Raw genomic sequence first — 23,057 nt, 5'->3', positions numbered from 1 at the left:
ATGGGGTACGAATACAAAGTACCGGGTTTATACAAAAAGGGGTACATTACAAAGTACCGGTTAATCTTAATATAGTTATAATGACTCACGTAGGGAGTTAACAAAACTTAAAGTATATGAGATTTTATAAATCAAAAAGGGTTTTTATGTTGATTTTAAAACCACTTTTAATAACAATAAATATAGATTTTTCTTGTACACTTTCAGTCTCGATATTTAAGACCACATAACACAAAAATCACACGCACATCCAGTCTTGGGTTTTAAGACTACATATCGTCTTTATAAGGAAAATATTGGATTTTCTTGGTAGCGTACAACTCATTACAAAGATCGGCTTTTAAACTCTTACTTCCAAAAGCTTATGAACTCACCAACTTAATTATTGACATTTTTTCAAAACTACTTGTATTCTCATGAAATCAGTGAAACAGGAAAACCAACAGTATTTTGAGGATGGGATGTTAAATCGTCAAACAATTCATTTTGTCATCATAATGTAATTAATTTGAAACATGTAAACATATACTTTTGTGTAACTTTTTCAATTATATTTATGATGGTTGTATTTACTGTGAGCACTTTTATACTCGTTGTTGTGATACTATACATGAAGTCCTCCACCCCCGGACGTTTCCGCCATCCTTGGTTTGGGGGTGTGACATTATGGATGGAAATGCTGTCGTTGAATTTGTACGACAACTTCCGATCATTTGGCACCGTGCACTACTAGAAAAACAGCCTTTTACGACGCTGATTGCGCGTCGTAAAAGGCTCAGACGACGCGCAAATGCGCATCAAGGAAGTCCTTGTCATAAAGAGAGACGACGTGCATTTACGACGCTCATTTACGACGCGTGTTTACGACACGCAATGCATATCAAGGAAGGCCCTGTCATAAAGGAAGGCGACACACATTCGCGTGTCGTAACCTTATGACTCGCGTGTTATTGACACGCAATGCGTATCAAGAAAACCCCTGTCAAGAAAGGTCTTGTCATAAATGAAGATGACATACATTTTTGCGTATCATAATTTTAAATGTTTAAAAAAATATATTTTTTATAGATTTACTAATTTTCAAATTAAATTTGCATTTAATGCCTCATAATAGAAAATAAAATATCATATACAAAAAATATAATCCATTTCATAAAATTTAATGTCATACAAAATATCATATACAAAAAATAGAATCCATTGCATAATATTTTATTACAAATTCGACATTTTTTTGTTTCCGTACTTTGACAATTTGTGTTGCTGCTGATTCCGAAGCCAATCCACGACTGCATTCCAGAGCTGATTCAGTGGAAGAGCATCCCAGACTCCATCACTTGAAATTACAAGCCGCCCACCAGCAGAAGATAGATGAAGATCATGAATAAATAAAAGTTTTTAATAAAATGAGGAATAAATTGAGTTTAATTACTAAACTAACCTTCACTTGTTTGACATGAGGAACTGGAATAATGAACTCCCCAATATCTCTATCTCCAATAGATCTTGAAAGGCATAACCCACCTCGCCAACATTTTAAAGGACCAATCTATCATAAATATAAAAACATTGGTAAGTTAAGTAAGATCCCATTTATGTTGTAGCATATGCAAGAACAATTTGACACTAGTCAAATGTGCTATCTATGGAACTCTAGGATAAAAAATTTTCTACAATTACACATAGTGATTTTGTATCTACAGTCTTGCTTTCTCTGCAAGATTGATGTTTTGATAAAAAAAAAACTTGGGAATTTAGAAATTTTATAAATTATACCAAGTATTGATGTATATATCTGAACAATGTGCTTGGAAAAGGCCACACCTATGGTAGGAATCAAAAAATTAATACACTCGCACAAGATTATTAAAAGTTAATTTAGAAATTTTATAAATTATACCAAGCATTGATCTATCTGGTCCCCATATGCAACGGTTAACAGATAATACTGCATCCTTTATCAAAGTTGTCTAGACATGAATTTGATCATGATTCATGTTAAAGTTAAGCCAGTTTACAAAATAGTTAAAAATGATAGAATAAGTAATAGAAGCTTACCTGAAAAGGCATTGAACAAGCAGATAAATCCCAAACCTTGAAGGGTTTATGCACCATTCTTTCTTGAGTTCCAATCTCCCAAATGCTTATTTCACCAACATTTGTTCCAGCTGAAAGCCATGAACAATCTCATTACCTCTTTTTTAAAGGAAGGAGGATACAGAAGATTAAATCAATTTGAGAAATTGTTAGGAATTGAAGCAAATTGATTAAGGAGCAACCTAAGGGAATAGTTTGGTGTTGAGGATGGACGTCCATTGACATGACATTTGAACCCTGGTTAAGTAACCGAACCATAGTTTTTGGAAGATCATCTAGTGAGTATGAATTGGGAGGATGAGTTGAACCAGAAAACGACACCTATTCAACATATTAGATGATGTCAGTTCTGAAGGAAATATAACAAAGATTAAACCAAAAAAGGAATCTTTTTTTCTTCATTTTTGGTCCCTATTTCGAGGTCTTTTTTCGGTAGCTCGGTTTTGTAAAATGGTCATTTTACAAACCCTTGTAAAATAACCATTTTGCCCCTACTTTTATGACTAGAGTAAACTGAAAATTTGGCCCCTTTGCTATCTAATTTTTATATAATTATTTACAATATTTGTTGAGTTTATAAGGAACATACCAGAAGGAAAGTACGATGCTATAATCATTGATTCTTCTGATCCTGTGGGTCCCGCTCAAGAGCTTGTGGAAAGGCCTTTCTTTGAGATGTTAGCAAAAGCTTTAAGGCGTGGTGGTGTTCTTTGTAACATGGCAGAAACAAAAAAGGAAGAAAGAGATTTTTTTAATGCAAGTTATTTGGTTATGCAGTGGTGTAATTGGATTCATGTGGTTGTTGTTGGGATTCTTGAAATACAACCATCAAGGGGTGTATACCTACACAAAAATGAAGATGATGATTATCATGATGATGATGATGGTAGAAAAATGATGTCATATACCTTGAAGTTTTTGCATGTGCATCCTCATCACATACATGTGGATTGTTTACTTTACGTGATTCACAATAGGAAGAAGAAACAGGCTTCTCATATATAACCAGCCCTATTCCAGAGGAATCAAAGCTTTTTGCCACTACTTTCTAGCAAATAGATTCAGTCAGAACAGCCATGCATGGCTGCAGGAATTTTAAAAGAAAAAATTTAGGATAACAATTTAATGAAACTACATGAAAAAAACAAGTTTAGCGCAATTTGTATACACACATTCCCAAACTTTTTTATCTCTTTCATCATCACGATTGACTGGTGTAGCAGAGCAGATAAAAACACCCCCAGGACTTAGAATCTTGTTTAACTTCAACAATGGTTTTCCACCTGTAAATTTATTAGCAATCAACATTTATTTTTAATGGTGCAAAACTTATTATTTAAAAAAAAATGAAACAAGTAATCAACTGCAATGGCCTCGAAGTCTGTGATGGTGGTAACTAGGTTTCAGGTGCAGAACAGGAGTCGTCAACCACAGAGATTACAAGAAACATGAGCAGACGTGACAAATATGGTTCTGGATAAGGTTTCATGAACAGAGGCTCTGATACAAATCAAAAAATCCTAGGAAACCCTATACTCTAAATATATCTAACATCATGTATTATTACTATCTACTTGTCCAGTAATGACCTCAATTTATATACAATCTTTGGCAATATACTTTACTTTACCCATATAACTAGCAATGTATTATCATTTTCTTCACACATAATAAATAGCAATGTACTTATAATTATTATCCAACATAGCAATGTAGTTACAATTATTTACCAATAATAGCAATATCAAACAAATAAAGTACAAAGCCTATATCAGTAGCAAAATATGTAAGCGCATGCTATTATAATAGATAAAACAGAAGGTACATTTTTCTTTTGATTATAGAAATATAAGTACATTTTGGAAACATTATTGTAACAGTGACACAAGATAGTGAAAAAAGTGAGTGTAGGAAATATAAAATCACTTACACGACATCGATGTTGTCTGGAAGCATCTATCCATAAAACACGAACAAGAACAATCTCTTGTTGTGTAGAGTTAAGCTCCTGATTATTGGAATTTTTTAAGGTGTCAAAAACATGTCTAAGAACCCTAGATGTCGCATCACTATCAATCTTGTAGATTTTTTTTGAATTTTCAGAAAAGATATCAGTAACAGCTTCAAGAGCTTCACGAATTGAGAGATCACCCTCATTGCATGCATCGCGTAGAACAGAGAAAACAACTTCTAGTGCCCTCTTTGCACCTGTCATGCCAATAACTCTTTTAAATTCCTCTTCTTATATTCGCAAAATCTAGTGGAATTGGAATTCAAGATTCCATTCCATGGCGTTTCTGGTTGCCAGATGGACATAATTCAATTGTGTCATAATCCTTCAAAGTACATGTTTGATGGATTTCACTATTCCTATGGGAGGGTGGGAGGTATTCAGTTCTGTTTTTTTATTTATATTAGAAGATCAAAATACCCTCGTTATATATGTACTGAAATAAATAAAAAAAATAATCAATTATAGTTCAGGTTTCACAAACCTAAGTAAAACGTTTCAGGAAATGCATATCCATCGGTGCTGAACATCACCTTCATATACCATTTTGGTCTAACATAAAAAAAATGAGTTTAATCAAATGACACGTATTAAAAAAGATAGACTTCAAACAAACACAAGAAATAGAAATGGAAATGTAAACGGAAATAAATATTTTAAATGTAAGAAAAATCTCATTATCACCTTTTTTATTGGCGCTAACTCTAAAAGTTCTTTCACTGTTGATATCATGCCATGGACACTAAGCTTTGGAATTGCCAAACCAAAATCAAGGTAAACCTGAAATCGATTATGCCACTTCTTTTATAAACTCATATTTTGATATCAGAATTAAGATCTCACTTATTTAACCATTCATTTTAAAATTTTAACCTGATGATATATGGATGCCAAATGTGATGCTTCTCTTGAAAAAGGATGGGATGCATGTAACATCACTATTCGAGAGTCCAAGAATCTAGGGTCTTCTAGAAGATTCCGAAGATGAAGGGGATTAGCCAGCCTCAAATCCAAATCTTTGCCTCCAAAGCTACCAAAAAAATCAATACATTTTATTCAATCCTAAAGTATATGCACATTTGTATCTTGTAATCATAAACATCAACCAAAAGTAAAGGATTACCTTCTGCACTGGACAACAATAGACATCTCGAAATAAAATGAATCCAAAAAGAAAGAAATAGATTTTCTTTGGTTTAGCTCCAAAAAGGGATCTTTTTATTACATTTTTGGTCCCTATTTCAACGTCTTATTTCAGTTTTGCGCCTCTCTCTCATCCCGTGAGTTGAAGTCCGTTAGACCCATGTAAAATGACCATTTCACCCTTACATTTATATTTGTTAATAACAGTTTATAAAAAAAACATATAAGAGTAAGCACAAAGTAATCATTTTACAAGGTTTAAAGGACTTCAACTCATAGTGCGAGTAAGGAGGAACAAAACCGAAATGAAACCTCAAAATAAGGACAAAACATGAATCTGTAGGAGCCAAACATACCAATTTCCCTGAAATGACACAAAGTGATTCAGTGTCTACTACCTTGCTTTCCCTGCAAAGTTAATCTCATCAAGTAGGTTTGGTTTGGCTATATCTATTTTTTCATGAATCTATAGGAGTCAAACATAATCATGGAATTTGCAGCATCTGGATTTGCAAGTAGTTGTTTTGCAACAATGTATGATGCAATTGACCATGTTTGAAAAAGGCGTGCTTGTTTCCCGATAAATCTTCCTCTTTTGGTGTCATAATATTCGGGCCATTTGTCTCTTGCTATTTTTCTTTCAGCAACTTTTACTGCATTTTCAGCAATTTCAGGCCTATTCATCTTTATGCTTGCCACAGTCAGCTGAATAATAATAACACAAAGAAGGAAAAAAAAAGTTAGGAGTTTGTATAGAGGGGAATGAATGATTCCATTCCTTCTTCAATTTCATCAATCCAAAGAATATTTTTTGGACTTTGTACACATTAGCCCATCTTCCTTCTTTGTACATGTGGGCTACATAATGTCCACACTGTATGTTGCTGCCTATGTGGTTCACTAGCCCAATCAGTCTATATTCTGCACACACACACAAATTAAAAATTAAAAACGTAAACTAATTTTCCTAAATATATGCAACAAAAATATTTAACATCTTAAAGGAGAGACTTAAATAAACTTACTTCCATTTCCATCGGGTAATGTGGGGTCCACAGTGGTAGTAGTGGGACCATCTCATTCAGTGCTGAGCGAATTGCTTCAGCATTCAGTCTGATGTTGTTGTTATCATCTCCTTCAAGGAAACTACGAGAGCCCCCAATAGGAGATAAAGATCCTACAACAAGTCAACAACACTTTAATTAAACACAACATACTTAACTCTTTTTAATTTTCAACTTTTGATATATATATATATATATATATATATATATATATATATATATAACTTAGCATCAACAGCAACCAACTTGTTATCAGAAGTCTCGGCAATGGGACAAACAACTTCAATTGTGTAATAAAGAAAGAAATAGATAGAAGGTTGCTATATTTCTTGCACTTAAAGTAAAGTATAAAAGAATGTTGAAATTGTAGTTACATCTGGGATAAGTTCCTCTGGCGGAGCATCAAACAAAGAATCCTCAAAGGAATCGAATAAGTCGGACTCTGTGATATCGGTTTTTTTGGGCCATTTCAATCGGGATGGTTCTGCTTCTGTTTCTGCACCATACCCATCAGCAGGAGGTGGCAGGATTACAATTCCAGCTTCAGAAACTGGTATCAAAAGAAGTGTAGTAATGGTATTTATAAAAACTAAAATTTTAGGATGTTTGTTTTGTTATTAGACCAAAAAAAAAGAAATCTGAAACTTACTTACCAACATCAGGAGCATCAAATTCCCCTGAAGCAACAGCTTCTGCAGCACAGGCTTCTGCTTGAAGATTTCAGAGACTGATTTGTCCTACTTGAACATTTCAGAGATGATTTAAGCCCCCCGATGTTGTAACTTGGCTCAGAGGAACCAATCTTTGCCTTGCACATTACATGATGATGATGTTTTCATCTTTTCTTTATTACTATTATTATTAATATTAATATTATGGTTCATTTTCTTTCTGCTGCTACTACTACTTTTTGTTTCAGCTCCTTTTCCTTTAGATATGCTATATCCATCATCTTGAGTAATTATGGTACTCATGAAATCCATCTCGCCAAAGATGCTCTCTTCTTCCCTTTTCGACCTCCCTAAAAGAGATACTACAGATTCATTATACCACAAAATGAACATCAACAGATTTTTTATAAGGCTGCCTGTATTTCTTACAAGGACAAACTATGTCACTTCATTACTTTTGCTTATACCCATCCATGACCAAACTATGTACACAACCCAACCCACTTGTTGCTAGGATGACAGGGCCACAACTATGTCACCAGCACCACAATGCATTTCACACATTTCAGTACATACATGTATTCTTCAATAAACTGTAAATCTAGAGGCAGGCACACACGATTAATAGAAACTAACGACATACATGATTCTCCTAAATTTAACATTGAAAAGTTCGCATAGCATATTGCGAACACATAATCCAGATCCACCTACCCATGGTGTCAGGAGGTGTCACACACCGGCGGCAGGAGGTCACCGGTGGTGGTCTTATGGTGGTTCACAGTGGTGGACAAAAAGAAAAAAAAATCATGTACACACAAACTAATGACTTGGAATATGAATATGAATACCATACACATTAGAACACCCACACATACAACCATAACCACTTAATGGTGATGGGTGGTGGCAGAGAAAAACGCCAGAAGCCTAGGCTGCCGACCATGGTGTTAGGTGGTGCTTGGCGGGGAAAACATAAAAGAAGGAGAAGAAAAGAATAGGCATCGATACCTTAGGCTGGAGAAAATTTTATCCCGAGGTCCTCTTCCTCCTCCTCCCTAGACGGTGACTCAAAAATCCGATAGCCTCATATAAAGACTTGAACAACTCCTTTTCTAGCCGCCAAGACGAACGAATAGAAGATTAGGGCTGTTTTAGGTTGCTAAGGGTTTGGTTAGAGGGGATGTATGAACTAAATATGAGCAATCGACCCTAACAAAAAAGCCCTATGGGACCCCGACGTAGAAATGTGGCCGCCAATTAGGCTTTCATCCCAAGCGTACCTGACGTCAAAATGTGGCTGCCAATTAGGGTTTTTTCTTAATGTGGAGGATGTAGTTGGAGGTTTTCTTTTAGAGAAAGCTTTACTTTTGATGGGTGATCGAAGAAGGGTTAGGGGTGCTGGAAGTGGGTGAAGACGAAGGCCATAGGGCTTCTTTCTTGCTAATTCAATGGCAAAAGGTGGAGGCATCAACAGAGGGAATAAGGGAGACTGAGATTGGATCGAATAGGGGGGTTGTTTTAATTTTTGGGGATTCCATTTCCCCCCAAGGCTATTAAAAATGCACGTTGCGTTAAAAAATTATAAAGCGACATGCTGAGAAGACGAACATTTTATATTAAGCGCCCTTCGTGTTTTTATTCTGATGCAAATTCTAGGGCGCGCCAAAAACGCGCGTCCTAAATCCTTCAAAATTTTGAAGAGATGACATTAATTTTACCTCACACACTTTTATGTATCGTAAATCTGTGCGTGTCATAAATTGCGCGTCATTAAAGGCCTATTTTCTAGTAGTGGTGAAGATTATTGATTTTAAGCGGTTTGAAGAGCTTATGGACCGCATTCTGCAGGAAATTGGTTATTGGAACCACATGGGTTTGCCTGTTCAAAAAGAATCCATCACTGTTACGGATGTTACGAACGTCCCCCAACAAGAAGGGATGTTTGGAGAGTCCGGTGTATTTATGTTGATGTTCATGGAGTAGCTTGTTTCAGGTCGACCGATTGGTATATCGATGGCACCTATTGTTTCTGCTACTCAGTTTCGCTATAGGATGGCCACGATATATTATGGATCTTCTACACAAGAGATTTTTAGTTAGTCCGAGTTGTATGTTTTTAGTGACAATCAATGTGTACTGTTTCATGATGATTGGTTAACAAAATGTCCCCTAATTATTAAACATAAACAAACTAGCAAGAGAATAATACATATTATATAGATTAATCATAATAAACAAGAAAATATAAAACTTATTACATAGATAAACTCATAAATAATGCATAAACTTACTATTTGATTAATCAATAATTATAAAATTCAAACATTTGGAAAATCATTTGGAAATTTTGCTTTTTCTTGAATCACCCACTTGTAATTTTTTTGTATGTTTTTGAAAATCTTTTTCATTTTAACATCTTCTTTGTTGACATAGTCTATTGCATCTCGTACCTAAATCCTTGCAGTTTTTATGTCGAGTTCATTGTCTTGAACCGACCTCATTTTAGACCAAATATCGGCTTGTAAGTTATCCAACCATTTCCTATCTTCTTCAACACCTTTAATCTCGTTCTTGATCTCTTCTTCTTTTATTAACATTTGCAATCGCTTCTCTTTTGGAATCAAAAACCATTTTTCTTTAGAGGTGGACATGATTGTATGTGTATGAGGGTTATAGATTAACCACTAATATATTATTTGTAATCTCAGACGCATACATTTATGTCTCTATATATAATTGACAAAATAACTACTTTTTTTAGGCTTTGACTACTGTCAAATAACTTTTGACTACTATATTAGGTGTTGTCAAATCATACCAAGACATTATTCTAATTTGACTACATTCTTATTGGATTTGACTACTGTGTACTAGCCATTTCCGACTACCTTATGTGTAATCTTATCGTACAGTGAACATTCGACACATGATTGTTATTTGACTACTTTTTTATAAGTTCACTACTGCCTATTAGTGTTTGACTACTATTTTATATGATTGACTATTTTTTATAGGTTTTGACTACTATCTTATAGCCATTGGCTATTATCTAATGTCATACTTAATGTAAATTTGTTATCAATTCAGAAATCAAAGAAACAATAAAAAAAATTGTAGTGTGAAAATGATAGAAAGATCAGAGGAGATGAAAAGGATCCTGGCAAAATTTAATTGGCCATCTACGTCCAACAATAATCCTCTTTTGGAGTCAGATTCCAATAACGTTTCAACCAATCCCCCTCCCCACGTCGATTTCCTATATTAGGGGAGAAGATGGATGAGGAAGTGAAAAAAGTGTTGTTACAAAGAGAAGCTGATGTGGATAAGGCTTTTGAAGATTATCGTTTCGAACGAAACCTTCTAGACAACTACTGGAATGATATTGACCGTAAAAGGAATTAGATTATAAGTACTAGGCAAGAAATCCAATCTGCCTAGAGTTCTATTCGCTCTAGTGAAGAAATTTTTCGAAAGCTAAAGAGTGAATTAGAACTTCGTGAGGACTATTTGGAGGAAAAAAAAGGAAGTCCTTGCTATGAAAAAAGAGTATCCTTACGAGTTTTTGATGTAGGAAGAAGATGAGTAGTATTTTAATAATTTGCTTGTTTGTTGAAGTAATTTTAAGGTAGAATATATGTCTATGTATGTCTTCTATTTGTAATTTTTAGATAATATATCTGTATGTTTTCTTTTTATTAGTGGTTGGCTAGGAAAAAAAATCTATAAGAGTATTTGGTTTACCTATGTTTAGTAATCTAATTATGTTAATGTCAAATAATTGTATTTGAATGAGTATTGTATTGTAAACTAGATACGTATGATGTGTTTAATGTCAACTAATTGTTACAAGTCAAACGAAATTAGAAAAAAATATATTACAACTTGTAAACAACATGTGTTCTATAGTTAAACGAAATCAGAAAAAAAAAATATTACAACTTGTACAAAACAATATGAAAAGGATAACACAAGAAGTTACCATAGATGGAAACATAAACCATTACAAACAATAACATATACATTACATTTTACATTTTACAACTTGTAGACAACAACACAAAAAAAATATATATATATATATCCAACTACAAAGTAACGCTATCTTCAAGTGCAGTATTTCACTTTGAAGCTTCTTCTTCGATCGAGCTAGGTTAGAAATTATCAACGAATTATTGTCTTTTGCATCATCCACCCAACAAATAAACCCATATTGTGGTGGCTGATAAATAAATATCAAAAAAATTATGTATATTGTGTAAATATTCACTAAAAAATTATAATATAAATAATTATAGGACAACCCAAATACCTCTTTAGGACAAGCGTAAAATAATCATCTAGGTTTGTTGGTAGTTCTTGAGGTCCTTATAATACCTTGAGTCCCACAATTGCAAATTGTCATTTCTTTGGTTTATGAGAAGTAAATTTTTTTAGTGTTGACAGGTAAATATATCTTCAATTATATACTGCCATTAGACTACTATGTAATAGGTATTAACTACTATCTACTAGCATTTGACTACTAGTTTATGTGTTGTCTTATCGTACAGTGAATTTCAGACATAAGATTGTAATTTGAGTACTGTGTTATAGGTATTGACTACTGTCTACTAGCATTTGACTACTAGTTTATGTGTTGTCTTATCATACAGTGAATTTCAGACACATGATTGTAATTTGACTACTATTTTATAAGTATTGACTACTGTTTACTAGCATTTGACTACTAGTTTATGTGTTGTCTTATCCTATAGTGGATTTCAGACATATGATTATAATTACCATTTATGCATTCCATTTGAAATGAAGTCCATTTATAGTGGACACCTTATTCATTGAACATGTGGATAGGCAAAATGAGTGGATTTAATGAGGTATACAAAAAAAATTGAACCTACCATATTCTTTCATAGTCTTGAAAGAGCAAATCGTAACTCTTTCACAATCATTAAGAAAGATATGAGAGACCGGTTTCAATTTTGTTTTGTCGCATTAGGATGCATGGTATGTCCTCTATACTAAGTTATTATTTATTTCAAGTCCATATTTGCCTAATGTTGGTATCGTTTCTTTCATATTACTATCTTTCTCACATCCATGATACCAACAATATTTGTTGGTCATATACCCCTTATTGGGGCTAACATAATGACAATGTATGTTGCTCTTGCTTTGGATGGTAATCATGAACCCCTGATCATAGCAGTCGCTTTGGGAAGCATAAACTGTGATGAGGCTTGGATTTGGTTCATGACAAGGTTAAAAGAATGCTTAGGTGACACTATTGAAGTTAGTTTCATAAGCCATATGTATGATTCCATATACTACGCCATTCAATGGGTATACCCAGATTTATATCATGGGTATTGTTGTCAAAATTTAGCCGAGAAAGTTAGGGCTTCCATAGGAAGTACCGTTGTGGAACAATTGTTCTGGAAGACATGCAAAAGTTATAGTGTGTCTGAATTTTATGTTTGTTTGAACACATTAACAAATGAGGTTAATGGGAATGATCTTTGTTGGCTTGAAAATATTGCAAATGCAAAATGGGCTCGAGCCTTTTTTCCTAAAGTTCGTTTCAATGTGAAATATATCAGCATTCCGATTCGAATGAATTGGCTAACAACAAACACGCACGAGTTACCAATAACGTCAATCATTGAAGTGGTCCATCAGTCGATACAAACAGTGTACGGCTATCGAGCTGCATTCGGAGGTAATAACTATTTGTTATTTAACTTTTACCTTATTATACCCCCTATTTGATTGTAACTCAAATAATTTCACAGAGGGAATACATTTTCATCTTACTCCTTATGCACAACACGTGCTTGAAAGAAGAATGAACCAGTCTAATGGTTATGATGTTACACATATTGGTAGTGACAAATTTCAAGTGAGTTTAAATTTAACCATAGAAACGGTGCAAGTTGAACATGGTATTTGTACTTGCGGCAAATGGCAAAATGCGGCATACCTTGTGAACATGGTATATCATCGCTAAGAAGGCTTACAGTTGAAGAAATAAAGCAACTGGTAAATTATAAGTTGACTTCTACGGTGTATCGAAATGCATTCCAAGCTGAGGTGGTTAATCCTATTCTAATTCTTCTGCATTGGGAAATACCAGTTGAAAATATGGTCGTCTTACCACCATTTGCATGTTAGTAATATGTTAAGTTATCTTTATTATTAATGTTATATTTATTTGTAATTCTAATTTCCTTTCACTTTTTATGTTATCTTTATTATTAATGTTATGTTTATTTGTAATTCAAATATCCATTTAGTTTTATGTTATGTTTATTAGTAATGTTATGCTTACTTGTAATTCTAATTTCCTTTAAGTTTTATGTTATGTTTATTAGTAACGTTATGTTTATTTGTAATTCTAATTTCTTTTCAAATCCGGATATTTTCTGACGAACAACTATGTACGAAAAACGCAACCAGCATATAAAACATGAAAATAAGACTTAAAAACATGGTTTTATGGTAAGCTAAATACGGCAACTTATGTTATTTAATGTCGTTTTTAACATCACGAAACATACTTTGGAGGGTAAAATCAATGATGTAATGATATCAGATTTGAAATTCGGATATTTTCCGACGAACAATTATGTAAAAAAAATGAAACCAACATATAATACATGAAAATCACACTAAAAACATACTTTTATTGTAAGCTAAAAATGGCAAGTTATGTTACTTTATGTCGTTTTTAACAGCACGAAAAAATGGATTAGGTTGTGAAGGTAAACATGCTAGTTGTAAAAGCTTTCTTCATGCTCACTGTCAGAGAAACTCATTTTGAATAAGTTACAAGAGATAGTTACCAATTACTTAGTGTGCCTAAGGTTGTAGAGGTAAAGGGCTTACCACGTGATTATAATCTGACTAATGTGTTACAGGCATTGACTACTGTCTACTAGCATTTGACTACTAGTTTATGTGTTGTCTTATCGTACACTGAATTGCAGACATATGATTGTAATTTGAGTACTGTGTTATAGGTATGGACTACTGTCTACAAGCATTTGACTACTAGTTTATGTATTGTCTTATCGTACAGTGAATCTCGGACACATCATTGTAATTTGACTAATTTGTTACAGCCATTGACTACTGTCTACTAGCATTTGACTACCACTACTATGTTATAGCCATTGACTACTGTTTACTAGCATTTGACTACTACTTTATTCCTTTTAATAGCTTCTGAAGTGAATTACGGAAAGACTTATCACTAAATTATTGCTAAACTCGTCAACATTAAAGATGAGTTTCTTATACAATGACCATGAAGAAAGCTTTACCAACTTGCCTGTTTACCTCCACAACATTCAGCGTACAAATCCCCATAGTTACACTTTCATCAAAACCAATGTTTTGGATCGGTTTGAACTATGTTTTGTCATTATTCGATGTGTGGTAATGTACTTTCGATTTGTTTATTTTTTTGTGCTAAAAAGATTTAAATTAGTTTGAAAACTAATAATTGTGTTGTACTAACTATGAAATAGATCAACGCATTCTTAGGATGCATGCTTCCGGTCATCTTCATAGGCAGTGTTTGTATTCGAGGAGAGTATCTTAATTCAATGTTCGTAGCAGTTTCTATGGATGGAAACAACAACACTACGCCAATATCATTTGGTATCAGGGTGGCAAATAATGTTAACTCCTGCACTTGGTTCCTTATGAGGTTAAAGGATGCTATCGGAGAAGGTAGGGAAGTTGCATTCATAACCAATATGGATGATACCATTTCTTCTTTTGTGGGTCAGGTATTCCCTAAGGCTTATCATGGTTATTCGTCTAAGAGTGTTTTGATTTACTGTCGCTTAAGAATTGGTCAAAGCACAAATTTAGACTACTTGTTCTTCCGTGCATGCAAAGCATATACCACGCAAGATTTTGAAAAATCATTTTCTAAGTTAAGTCATGCATCACGTGAGGTTCTTGCCAACATCGGAAAATGTTATTCCAGAATTCTATTTTCCTAATATATATATTGGAATGTACTAAACATTAATATTCCAGAATTCCTATTGGTGTTATCGGTTACTCAATACAATGTACCGATAATAACGCTGATTGATGCAATTGTTTAGTACATCCAACAGACGTTCGTAGAACGCAGAGTCGTGGGAGGTAATTTAGAAAGTTTTTTTATAAACCATTAAAATATCCATAATTGACTATCCTTTTACTTTTCAGGGATGTTGAACACTGTATTCACCCCTTACGCAGAGATGGTCCTTCAAAGGAGGATGCAAAAGCGTCTACGATGGAAAGCAACTAAAATTCCACCTGAGATCCCGTTTCCGTTCCCCTCTGATATTTTCCAAGTTTTTGATCTAAAAAGAAGGTGTGTTGTAGATCTTAATCGACACACATGTTCTTGTGGGAAATGACGCAGTCTGGTTATAGCATGTGGTCATGCTATTGCTGCAGCATGTTATACAAAAAACACGGAATTAACCGATATAGTTCAAATATATTATCTTGCTGATGTGTTTCAAACTACATACCAGACTAGAAATGTGAACGTTGTTCCCCGTATATCTGAATGGGAAATACCAGAGCCGTTGATGGTCATTTTAATCCCTATGTAATCCTATTTTACTTTTATTTTCTAATAGTTTTCTTTTTAAATCGATGTGGAGTAACCTGAGATTGTGGTTTTAATAAATGATGCAAGCGTATAATATTCGATGTGGAGTAACCTGAGATTATGGTAATGAACATTTCCATTTTACAAAACCATAGTTTTTATATTACATTAGGTGGTATAAATCAAAATATATCAACTAAACATTAGGTGGTAGTATTCAAAGATATTACATTGAAACATTTACTCTTCTTTAACAATTAATAGTATCTACAATATATAGTTATTGTAAAATTAAAACAATATATTTATGTATGTTATACTACAATTTGACTACTCCTTCACATTATTTCACAACGGTTTCATAAATTTTGACTACTAGTTTTTAGAGTGAATAATGTTTTGTCATTTCGAACAGTAAAATTGTCTTTTCAAACAGTACTTCTATGTTGGTCTCACCTTATTAATATGCAACTAACATACATCTTAAACGTGATACATTACAACATTCAAAAATTTAGAATGAATTCATCTGATTTCAGTGTTTGGCATTGTGAAGAAGAAGATTATTATGTTTGTTCCGATAACAACCCAATTCCGGAAGGCCCAGATTTCCCACTCTCAGATAACATGTCTGACGATATTTTCCAAGCTATGAAGGGCGCTGAAGAAGCCAATGAAAGGGACTCTCAAATTAGTCGCATACTCAACCAACGTGCAAACGACCTAGCAGATCAAGTAACTGAAAAAGAAAAATGGATTGCTGAAACTACCAAAAAAATCAAAGAGGCTAAGAAATGGATTCGAGATGCAAATAGGGAGTTTAATATGTTTCAAGCTGAACGGGACCGTCTAACACATGTTGTAAGAATTAGAGGGGATTTTATCGATTGTGAACAAAATTTGTATTCCAAACAGTTTCCTAATTTGTGGAAACCAATTTAACTATGTTATGTTTATTATGTCGCAACTTATGTTATTTTATCGTAAGCTAAAAATGGCTACTTGTATTATTTTATGTCGTCTTTAACAGCACGAAACATACTTTGGAGAATAAAACCAATGATGTAACAATATCGAATTTGAAATCCAAATATTTTCCGACGAAAAACTATGTAAAAACAACGTAAGCAACATATAAAACATGAAAATCACACTAAAAAACATACTTTTATGGTAAGCTGAAAATGATAAGTTATGTTATTTTACGTCGTTTTTAACAGCACGAAGCATACTTTAGAAGATAAAACCAATGATGTAACAATATCGGATTTGAAATCCAGATATTTTCCGACGAAGAACTATGTAAAAACAACGTAACCAACATATAAAACATGAAAATCACACTAAAAAACATAATTTTATCGTAAGCTAAAAATAGCAACTTATGTTATTTTACGTCGTTTTTAACAGGACGAACAAATGTAAAATATATTACAAAGATAATGACAAATATATTTATTTCAAATATATTACAAACATAATATATTAAAAATATATTACAAACAACACAACAAATATATTACATAGACAACGACAAATATATTACATGTATCAATATTTAAAGGGAATAAATTTTACATTGGCAATAAAACAGTCATCAAAGGGTCTGTTATTTCCATTCAGATGGTGGGGGTAGTGGGTATACGATTTGTGTCTGATAGACGAGCTGAAATACATCAGCATGGTAATATACTTGAACCAAATTAATATTTTATGCATGTTTGAATCACGTGCTGCTGCGATAGCATGACCACATATTATACCGAAACTGCTCCATTTTTCACGTAAACAAATACAAATACGACCGTTAAGGTCTACAACACAACTTTTAATTCAATGGCATAATTGATAATTTGTTAAAAATAAAGCTGTTTTCATAAATTTGTTCGTAACGTGGATGACGTAAGGGGAGTAAAATGAAGGTCAAATCAAATGATACGTCTTTCATTCACCAACACTCACATCCATCAAACAGTTGATGATTTTGGATGGACACGCCAACAGTCCCCCGTGATGTCCGGGTGCTTTTATTTTTATTTTTTTGCTTTACATACACATTTTATTATATTTACAGAAGTTATGTTTTAAACTAAAAAAACACATAACAAATAAACCGTTGGATATATTTAAATCAAACCGTATCCTTTCAAAGTAAAGTTATCTTCAACGGGGTTTGGAAGTGTTTCTTAAATTAGCTTACTAGTTTATTGATTTTTTTTTAGAAACTAATAAACTAAAAAAGCATGGGTGCGTAGAAGGAGGAACAAACTAGAATCTGCATATGATCCAATTTTTTATTTTTAGGGCCAATTTTTTTTTATGTTATATATGTATATATATTTATTTAAAAATAAAAAACTTATAATAGCGATAAGTACAATTTTTTTCTGACTCGTACAAAGCATTTGATAATATTTAAATCCTCAGAACCGGCTCTAATTTGTAAAAAAATGTTTAGGTTGTTCAATAACGCTTTTCAAATAACTTTTTGAATAGACAAAATAAGAGAGTTTCTAAAAGCTATAGAATCCTAACTTATTGATAGCGTTTTAGTTTTTCCTATCATTTTTTTTACTTTTAAGGCTATACGAAGTGGGTTGAGATTCATACCCGTATGCTGACTTGATTTGGAAGCTACTTACGTGTGAATTTGGGAGGGGAACACCACTCCTGCCTTGTGTAATTGTGGACCTCAGTGAGTGCAGCTATGCTGCATTACAATATCTCTCTTCTTATCTCTTCTATATCTCTCATCGTATCTCCCACTATCTCTCTCTTCACAAACTTACACAACATAGCCAAAAAAGCTAAACCAAACACTTGTTAAAACAAACTTAATGATTTTTTAGCTTTTCCCAATATAAAAACTAATATAAACACATTTTAAAAATCTCATTTTTAAAAAATCATAAGTCAATAAATACTTTTATCAAAAACGCTTTTAAGATTAAAAAGCACTCTCAAACACACCATTAATATACTTTTTTTTTTAGTTTTTCTAAAATTAATTGTTTTACAAAAAAAATCTTATATATATATATATATATATATATATATATATATATATATATATATAGAGAGAGAGAGAGAGAGAGAGAGAGAGAGAAAGCTAGGTTCAGATGTGGATTGACATCTATTGTGTGGACGTGTGGACAGTTCTATTCTGTGAGAATAACAAATAAAATATGTTGTTTGATAATGTGAATACGTTCAATCATACATAACTATTGTTATTATCACGCATTTTCACCAATTAAATCATCTATAAGGTTATTATAGATTTTTTTTATTATTATTATCATTCTGTCAGAATGTTGTCAAGATGTTTATTGAGTCGTATTCTGTAAGAATGAACATGAGCAAAAAATGATGCGTGACAACAAAAGTGAATAACAATGAGTGACGATACATAAAAATGATAATAATTGTGTGAGGCTGAACATATATTACTAAACAACTTATTCTTCTACTAATTCTCATAGAATAACATTGTCCACACGTCCGCACAATAGTTGTCCATCTACATTATAACCTAGCCCTATATATATATATATATATATATATATATATATATATATATATATATATATATATATATATATATATAGAGAGAGAGAGAGAGAGAGAGAGAAAATTCAACTGAAAAAATGTTGGAAATAGGAAAATCCATCTCAATGACTCATTTATATCTTGCCGCAAAATTCTCTGTTGTACCGGCGCGACCGGGAAGATGAATTATTCATATGTGAATATAAGTTTACATATATTCATATATGAATCTGTTATCTTCTCTCTCCTCCACCACCTCTACCACCACCATCCTCTCTGCCGCCTCCACTTGCTACCATCTTATCCACCGTTGCCATTGTTGCCACCACCACTTCCACCGTATCCGCTACCCCTGTCACTACCTCTACCACCCATCCGTCACCACCTCCGCCACCATGCCCTCCACCGCTGCCACTGCCACCGCTTACCTTGCCATCATCACCACTGCCACTAACCACAATACTCCTATATGAATAAGTATATATTTATTTATATATGAGTGACTCATTTCTATTTTCTCATTCTCAATCTTTTTTGTCAATTGAGCCCTTATATATATATATATATATATATATATATATATATATATAACCCTTAGGCGTATCGACACGACAGGTCACTTAGAAGCAAAATGATTATGTAGCCCCGCCCGTTCCTTTCACCTCCGCCACCATCCCCACCACTACAATAGCCACCACTATCGCCACAATAGTTAGCATACGACCCCACCACTTCCACCTCCTTCACTTTTACCACCACTACTTTTGCTACCATCGCCTCTTCTACCACCAATCGTTATAATCATATATGATTACTCAATTTGTGAAAAGACATATATGTATAATCAATTATGACTATGCATATATGTATAAAATTGTATTATCATATATGATTATTCCTTTCTGCCATATAATCATTTATGATTAGACATACCATGTTGTTGTCGGTACGCTAGAGCGTTCGAGCGAAAAATTAGAAATATGTGGCTGAAGTTGAATCTCAAGAACTCTATGTTTTTTTTTAATGTTCGTCACCACCTGCGCCACCATGCCCTCCCCTTCCTGTATTCTGTCCTTCTTCTCCCAGTGAACAAACCGGAACCGGATACCTCTTATCCGACTGAAACTTTTCTTTTTCAGTACCTTCAACATCAGAGAGTCCTTCACATCATTCACAGTGATCGTTGTCCTACCATAGAGCATGGTATCAATGAAATTATCATATGAGTTCGGAAGAGAACATAAGAGAATGAGCGTCTGATCTTCATCTTCAATCTTCACATCAACCCCTTGTAGATCCAAGATGATGCGATTGAAGTTAGCCAGATGATCTTTCACTTGGGTACTTTCAGACACTCTGAGAGTGTACAATCTTTGCTTCTGATACAACATGTTCGTCAGCGAGTTGTTCTGGTACTTGTCACAAAGTTTATCCCAGAGCCTAGAAGAAGTTTTTTGATCCACGACCTCCCTCAATACTTCATCTGTGAAGCTCAATAGAATGGCACTATGTGCCTTCATTAGAATGCCGTCATTCTTTTCAGCCGCCATGTCTTTAGGCAGTGTTGCCACTCCTTCCAGTCCTGCTGCACATTCTTGTTGAACCAGAAGAGCCTTCATCTTCACCTTCCACAATGTGAAGTCTTTTGAACCATTGAATTTCTCCAAATCAAACTTGTGATTAGACATCTTTAATCATAGGAATACAAACTGCAGCTCCGATACCACTTGTTAGGAAGAAAAGCGAATAACTAGCAAAACTATAAGCACACAAGACACAATATTTATGTGGTTCGATCAAGGTGACCTATGTCCATGAGTAGGAGGGGAGTATTCTTCTATTTCAGATCTCTCAAACAGAGGTTATAAGTACAATTACACAGAGATTCGCCTATCACTATAGAATTCAAGATACAAAATGATATAGAATTCATCCCTATTTATACTTGAGGCGTCAGACTTAAAATCGTAATGGGCTAAGCCCACTGGCCCATAGGACCATGAATGGTGACAACCAATCATATTCCTCCATACAGCATCTTCAGGAACATTCTTCCATATCATACAACCCATGAGCATCAGCAACACACATGATGGAGCACCTTGTGCCATAGTGGAGCATCATGATGTACGAGTGGCACATCAGGAACACTAATGGTCCAACTTCCATCATGGTGGCACAACATGGTGTAATCCTCGACCAATACCACTTCTGAGCATCCTTAAACGATCTTGAGTGAAACGTCCAAAAATATGGTCCCAAAAATTTTGTTTTATAATAGATAAAAATAGTGTTTTCAAACATCATCGTACATCTCATCAAAACAATGTATCCAATATATAAAAAATAGAGTAAACATGAAACATGGAATCTCTGTGGTGTGGGCGATGCGGTCAGCCCGAACTCTTCCCCTTGGAACTGGAAGTAACTGAAACATAAACTGAAAACCGTAAGCACAAATCTTAGTGAGTTTTCCCAAGATACCACATACCATCATATCACATAACGGTCCCCACCCAAAGAGATACGGGCCCAACCCACACTCGCAATACGGGCCCTGCCCACACTCGCAATACGGGCCCCACCCAATAAGCAAACATATATAAGCACATACAAGTATAACGCAAACAACGAGTATATCAAAATAATCAACAAGGGTCGGCCTTGGTGCCTTAAACCCGCTAAACCCGGTGAGGAAAACTCAGCTGGAAAAGCTGATCAAAACGAATGATCCCTGTCTGCTGGTCCTAAGGCTCTCTAAGCTAACAATTTCCAAATAAAAGCTAATCAACCAAGGGATCTACCTCACTAACAAAAAAATCAGTACTTGGGGTAAAATAATATTTTACCCCTAACATAACTTAGCCCTTAAATCACAACCCATGGCCCAAAAGATAAACAATCCCATGAAGCCCAATATATGGCCCAATTTCCAATTAGGCCTAATCCTTTCGCATGGGCATTAGCTCAAGGCCCATTAATGTTTCTCTAGCCCATTGTTCCTGTTCCAGATGATCCACCAAGGCCCAAATTACTAATCCATGAAAATGACCCAAACCGAGGCCCAAACAACGCAAAGCCCAAATCAGTGAGTACGCGGGGCTTACTCATCTGTATGCTAAGCGTACAGGTTGCATGACTTGTACGCTGCGCGTAAGAGCTTGTATGCCCAGTGTACTATGCTATTAAGTCATAATCCCAAAAAGAACTTAAAACCTTAAGATCTGAGGCTCCAAACACAAAACAGAGTCTGATGAAGGGTCTTAACCCATAAATTCGATCACTCGGTGGCTTGCATTCCCCCAAATGAACCCAAACTTGGAATATGACAACCCACTTCCTTAAAAATGACTAATAATCATGCATATATGCTTTAAGACCTCCACGATGGCAGCTTTCTGACTTAAGGACTCAAATAACACCAAGAGAGGCAACTCTAAGCTGAGGAATCGACCTTGATCAATAAAGCTTCAGCTAATGGGACCAAAAAGGTTAAAAAAACTCAACCACAAGATTTCTAATCATTCATAAGGAAAGTTTTGAACTTTATACCTCAAATGAGTGCTAAATGATGATGATGATTTGGATCTTCAAGCTCAAGCTTCGCTAACTCCCCTTCACCTACTTCTTCTTCTTCTTCTTTCCAAGACTCCAAGCTACCAAAAATGATCTTCACAAGGTCAAGAACATACAAGGATGATAAGGGTTAGATTTTAGGGTTTCTAAGTTAAGGAGGTTGATAAGGAGGTTAGGGCATGGGACGTAATGACATATTTATATGACTTGAACACAAAAAATTAGGGTTTCGAGTCAGCACACGTACGCTGCGCTTACATGCGTGGCTCCACATTTTTTTCTTCATCTTACTACCCCCCGCGTACGCCAGACTTACGCCTAAC

At 34.3% G+C, this 23,057-nt stretch overlaps 2 protein-coding genes across 2 annotated transcripts; both read right to left on the bottom strand.

Moving 5' to 3' along the window:
* Positions 1 to 3,145: 3,145 nt before the first annotated feature.
* Positions 3,146 to 5,063, bottom strand: LOC128134178 (protein fluG-like). Its single transcript, XM_052771654.1, has 7 exons — positions 4,982 to 5,063; positions 4,793 to 4,888; positions 4,593 to 4,641; positions 4,028 to 4,305; positions 3,828 to 3,894; positions 3,280 to 3,380; positions 3,146 to 3,181 (listed from the first exon to the last, which is right to left on the bottom strand). Exons 1-7 carry the CDS (start codon positions 5,042 to 5,044, stop codon positions 3,146 to 3,148), a joined length of 690 nt encoding a protein of 229 aa, XP_052627614.1. The 5' UTR covers positions 5,045 to 5,063.
* Positions 5,064 to 19,391: 14,328 nt separating this feature from the next.
* On the bottom strand, positions 19,392 to 19,932 carry LOC128134177 (putative glycine-rich cell wall structural protein 1). The gene is made up of 2 exons (XM_052771653.1): positions 19,772 to 19,932; positions 19,392 to 19,623 (listed from the first exon to the last, which is right to left on the bottom strand). The coding sequence occupies exons 1-2, from the start codon at positions 19,930 to 19,932 to the stop codon at positions 19,392 to 19,394; spliced, it is 393 nt and encodes a 130-aa protein (XP_052627613.1).
* Positions 19,933 to 23,057: the final 3,125 nt, after the last annotated feature.

Source organism: Lactuca sativa, chromosome 5, assembly GCF_002870075.4.
Source record: "Lactuca sativa cultivar Salinas chromosome 5, Lsat_Salinas_v11, whole genome shotgun sequence".
NCBI classification, from domain to species: Eukaryota; Viridiplantae; Streptophyta; class Magnoliopsida; order Asterales; family Asteraceae; genus Lactuca; species Lactuca sativa.
This window is presented reverse-complemented; position numbering and strand designations above follow the sequence as displayed.

Coding starts and splice junctions, on each gene's coding strand:
- LOC128134178 (XM_052771654.1), bottom strand. CDS start 5,044: ATGTTACATGCATCCCATCCTTTTTCAAGAGAAGCATCACATTTGGCA. Junction 4,306..4,592: donor TCCTGAAACGTTTTACTTAG/GTTTGTGAAACC, acceptor TTGGCATGACAG/GTGCAAAGAGGGCACTAGAA. Junction 3,895..4,027: donor CCAGACAACATCGATGTCGT/GTAAGTGATTTT, acceptor CTATTATAATAG/CATGCGCTTACATATTTTGC.
- LOC128134177 (XM_052771653.1), bottom strand. CDS start 19,932: ATGGTAGCAAAAGTAGTGGTGGTAAAAGTGAAGGAGGTGGAAGTGGTG. Junction 19,624..19,771: donor ATTTTGCTTCTAAGTGACCT/GTCGTGTCGATA, acceptor TTATTCATATAG/GAGTATTGTGGTTAGTGGCA.